Below are 4,244 nucleotides of genomic sequence, written 5' to 3' on the forward strand. Positions count from 1 at the left end.
TCTCTCTCTCTCTCTCTCTCTCTCTCTCACTCTTTCTCTCTCTCTCTCTCTCACTCTTTCTCTCCCTCTCACTCTCTCTCTCTCTCTCTCTCTCTCTCTCTCTCTCTCTCTCTCTCTCTCTCTCTCTCTCTCTCTCTCTCTCTCTCTCTCTCTCTCACTCTTTCTCTCTCTCTCTCTCTCTCTCTCTCTCTCACTCTTTCTCTCCCTCTCACTCTCTCTCTCTCTCTCTCTCTCTCTCTCTCTCTCTCTCTCTCTCTCTCTCTCTCTCTCTCTCTCTCTCTCTCTCTCTCTCTCTCTCTCTCTCTCACTCTTTCTCTCCCTCTCACTCTCTCTCTCCCTCTCACTCTCTCTCTCTCTCTCTCTCTCTCTCTCTCTCTCTCTCTCTCTCTCTCTCTCTCTCTCTCTCTCTCTCTCTCTCTCTCTCTCTCACTCTTTCTCTCTCTCTCTCACTCTTTCTCTCCCTCTCACTCTCACTCTCTCTCTCTCTCACTCTCTCTCTCTCTCTCTCTCTCTCTCTCTCTCTCTCTCTCTCTCTCTCTCTTTCTCTCCCTCTCACTCTCTCTCTCTCTCTCTCTCTCTCTCTCTCTCTCTCTCTCTCTCTCTCTCTCTCTCTCTCTCTCACACTTTCTCTCTCTCTCTCTCTCTCTCTCTCTCTCTCTCTCTCTCTCTCTCTCTCTCACACTTTCTCTCTCTCTCTCTCTCTCTCTCTCTCTCTCTCTCTCTCACACACTTTCTCTCTCTCTCTCTCTCTCTCTCTCTCTCTCTCTCTCTCTCTCTCTCTCTCTCTCTCTCTCTCTCTCTCTCTCTCTCTCTCTCTCTCTCTCTCTCTCTCTCTTCTTCTGAAGCATAATTCCTGATGGGAAAGTCTTCTAAAGTTGTAAAACTTCACTTGTTCTCCCATATTAACAGGAACTTGATGAAAGAACGTGAGTGACCTCTCACTAGCTCTAGCTGCCCTTGGGAGATGATCTTTCGGAGGTTTAAATACCCCAAAATTACCATCTCTTTAAGGGTCTAAGTTTGACGCAGTGTGTTAAAGGCATACCTGCTATGCCAGTTGCTGTGAGGCTTCTGTGCTGGTTAGGGTTCGAGTCTCCTGATGGGAATGTGTTCTGAAGTTGTAAAACTTCACTTGCGTGTTTTAAGCAAGTTAGTGCATTAAGCACAGACACAGTGTTCTCCCATATTAACAGGGACTTGATGAAAGAACGTGAGTATCCTCTCACTAGCTCTAGTTGCCCTTGGGAGGTGATGATCTTTGGGGGGAATAAATACTCTGAAATTTTTAGGAGTCCGAGTTTGGTGCAGTGGGTTTAAGGTGTACCTGCTATGCCAGTTCCTGTGAGCCTTCTGTGCCGGCAAGGGTTCGAGTGTCCTGGTGGGAAAGTGTTCTAAAGCTGTAAAACTTCACTTGCGCGTTTTGGCAAGTTGTGCGTTAGGCATAGACACAGTGTTCTCCCATACTAACAAGAACTTAATGAAAGGACGTGAGTATCCTCTCATTAGCTCTAGTTGCCATTGGGAGGTGGTGATCTTTAGGGGTTAAAATACCCCGAAATTACCATCTCTTTAAGGTTCTAAGTTTGGCGCAGTGTGTTAAAGGCGTACCTGCTATGCCAGTTGCTGTGAGACTTCCGTGCTGGCTAGGGTTCGAGTCTCCTGATGGGAAAGTGTTCTAAAATTGTAAAACTTCATTTGCGCATTTTAGTGATGTTAGTGCATTAAGCATAGACTCACTGTTCTCCCATATTAACTGGGACTTGATGAAAGACCGTGAGACCTCTCACTAGCTCTAGTTGTCGTTGGGAGGTCGTGATTTTTGGGGAGTTTAAATACCTCAAAATTACCATCTCTTTTAAGGGTCTGAGTTTGGTGCAGTGGGTTAAAGGGTACCTAATATGCCAGTTGCTGTGAAGCTTCTATGCTGGCTAGGGTACGAGTCTCCTGATGGGAAAATGTTCTAAAGTTGTAAAACTTTGCTTGCGAGTTTAAGGCAAGTTAGTGTATTAAGCATAGACACAGTGTTCTCCCATATTAACATGGAGTTGATAAAAGTATGTGAGTAACCTCTCACTAACTCTAGTTGCCCTTTGGAGGTGGTGATCTTTGGGGGGTTTAAATACCCCGAAATTACCATCTCTTTTAAGGGTCTGAGTTTGGTGCAGTGGGTTAAACGCATACCTGCTATGCCAGTTGCTGTGAGGCTTCTGTACTGGCTAGGGTTCGAGTGTCCTGGTGGGAAAGGGTTCTAAAGTTGTAAAACTTCACTTGCTTGTTTAGGCAAGTTGTGCATTAGGCATAGGCAAAGTGTTCTCCCATATTAACTGGGACATGATGAAAGAACGTGAGTAACCCCTCTCTAGCTCTAATTGCCCTTGGGAGGTGGTGATCTTTGGGGGGTTTAAATACCCCAAAATTACCATCTCTTTTAAGGGTCTGAGTTTGGTGCAGTGGGTTAAAGGCGTACCTGCTATGCCAGTTGCTGTGAGGCTTCTGTATTGGCTAGGGTTCGAGTCTCCTGATGGGAAAGTCTTCTAAAGTTGTAAAACTTCACTTGTTCTTCCATATTAACAGAGAACTGGATAAAAGAACGTGACTGACCACTCACTAGCTCTAGTTGCCCTTGGGAGGTGATGATCTTTGGGGGGGAGGCGTTAAATACCCCGAAATTACCATCTTTTTTAAGAGTCCGAGTTTGGTGCAGTGGGTTAAAGGCGTACCTGCTATGCCAGTTGCTGTGAAGCTTCTGTGCTAGCTAGAGTTTCGAGTCTCCTGATGGGAAAGTTTTCTAAAGTTGTAAAACTTTGCTTGCATGTTTTAGGCAAGTTCGTGCATTAAGCATAGACACAGTGTTCTTCCATATTAACAGAACTTGATAAAAGAACGTGAGTTTCCTCTCACTAGCTCTAGTTGCTCATGGAAGGTGGTGATCTTTGGGAGGTTTAAATACTCCAAAATTTCCATATCCTTTAAAGGTCTGAGTTTGGTGAAGTGGGTTAAAGGCGTACCTGTTATGAAAGTTCCTGTGAGGCTTCTGTGCTGGCTATGGTTCGAGTCTCCTGATAGGAAAGTATCCTAAAGTTGTAAAACTTCACTTGCGTGTTTTAGGCAAGTTGGTGCATTAGGCATAGACACAGTGTTCTCCACTATTAACAGGGACTTGATGAAAGAACGTGAGTGATCTCTCAATAGCTCTAGTTTCCCTTGGGAGGTGATGATCTTTGGGGTGTTTAAATATCCCAAAATTACCTTCTCTTTTAAAGGTCTGAGTTTGGAGTAGTGGGTTAAAGACATATCTGCTATGCCAGTTGCTGTGAGGCTTCTGTGCTGGCTAGGGTTCGAGTCTCCTGATGGGAAAGTGTTCTAATGTTGTAATATTTCCCTTGTGTGTTTTAGGCAAGTTAGGGTCTTACACATAGACACAGTGTTCTCCCATATTAACAGGGACTTCATGAAAGAAAGTGAGTGACCTCTCACTAGCTCTAGTTGCCCTTGGGAGGTGATCTTTGGGGGGGTTTCAATACCCCTGAAAGTAACATCTCTTTTTAAGGGTCTGAGTTTGGTGCAGTGGGTTAAAGGCGTACCTGCTATGCCAGTAGCTGTGAGGCTTCTATGCTGGGTAGGGTTTGAATCTCCTGATGGGAAAGTGTTCTAAACTTTTGAAACTTTTCTTGTGTGTTTTAGGCAAGTTAGTTCATTGAGCATAGACACAGTATTCTTCGAAATTAACAAGGACTTGATGAACGAACGTGAGTGACCTCCCACTAGCTTTAGATGCCCTTTGGAGGTGGTGATATTTGGGGGTTTAAATACCCCCCAAAATTTACATCTCTTTTAAGAGTCTGAGTATGGGGAAGTGAGTTAAAGACATACCTGCTATGCCAGTTGCTGTGAGGCTTCTGTGCTAGCTAGGGTTCAAATCTCCTGATGGGAAAGTTTCCTAAAGTTATAAAACTTCACTTGTGTGTTTTAAGCAAGTTAGTGCATTAAGCATAGACACAGTGTTCTCCCATATTAACAAAGACTTGAAAGAACGTGTGTGACCTCACACTAACTCTGTTGACTATGGGAGATGGTGATCTTTGGGGTTTAAATACCCCAAAATTACCATCTCTTTTAAAGGTCTGTGTTTGGGGCAGTGGGGTAAAGGCGTACCTGCTTTGCCAGTTGCTGTGAGGCTTTTGTGCTGGTTAGGGTTCGAATCTCCTGATGGGAAGCTGTTCTAAAGTTGTAAAACTTCTTGT

At 44.5% G+C, this 4,244-nt stretch overlaps 1 protein-coding gene across 1 annotated transcript in view; it reads left to right on the forward strand.

The window, feature by feature from the left end:
- LOC138356132 (involucrin-like) overlaps positions 1–3,701 on the forward strand; it is a 103,485-nt gene extending 99,784 nt beyond the window's left edge. The window contains exons 4-5 of the mRNA XM_069311877.1: positions 3,397–3,461; positions 3,685–3,701. Of these exons, the coding sequence (XP_069167978.1) occupies positions 3,397–3,461; positions 3,685–3,701 (82 nt within the window). The remainder of the gene's footprint in view (positions 1–3,396; positions 3,462–3,684) is intronic.
- Positions 3,702–4,244: the final 543 nt, after the last annotated feature.

This window comes from Procambarus clarkii, chromosome 70 (assembly GCF_040958095.1).
Source record: "Procambarus clarkii isolate CNS0578487 chromosome 70, FALCON_Pclarkii_2.0, whole genome shotgun sequence".
NCBI lineage: Eukaryota > Metazoa > Arthropoda > Malacostraca > Decapoda > Cambaridae > Procambarus > Procambarus clarkii.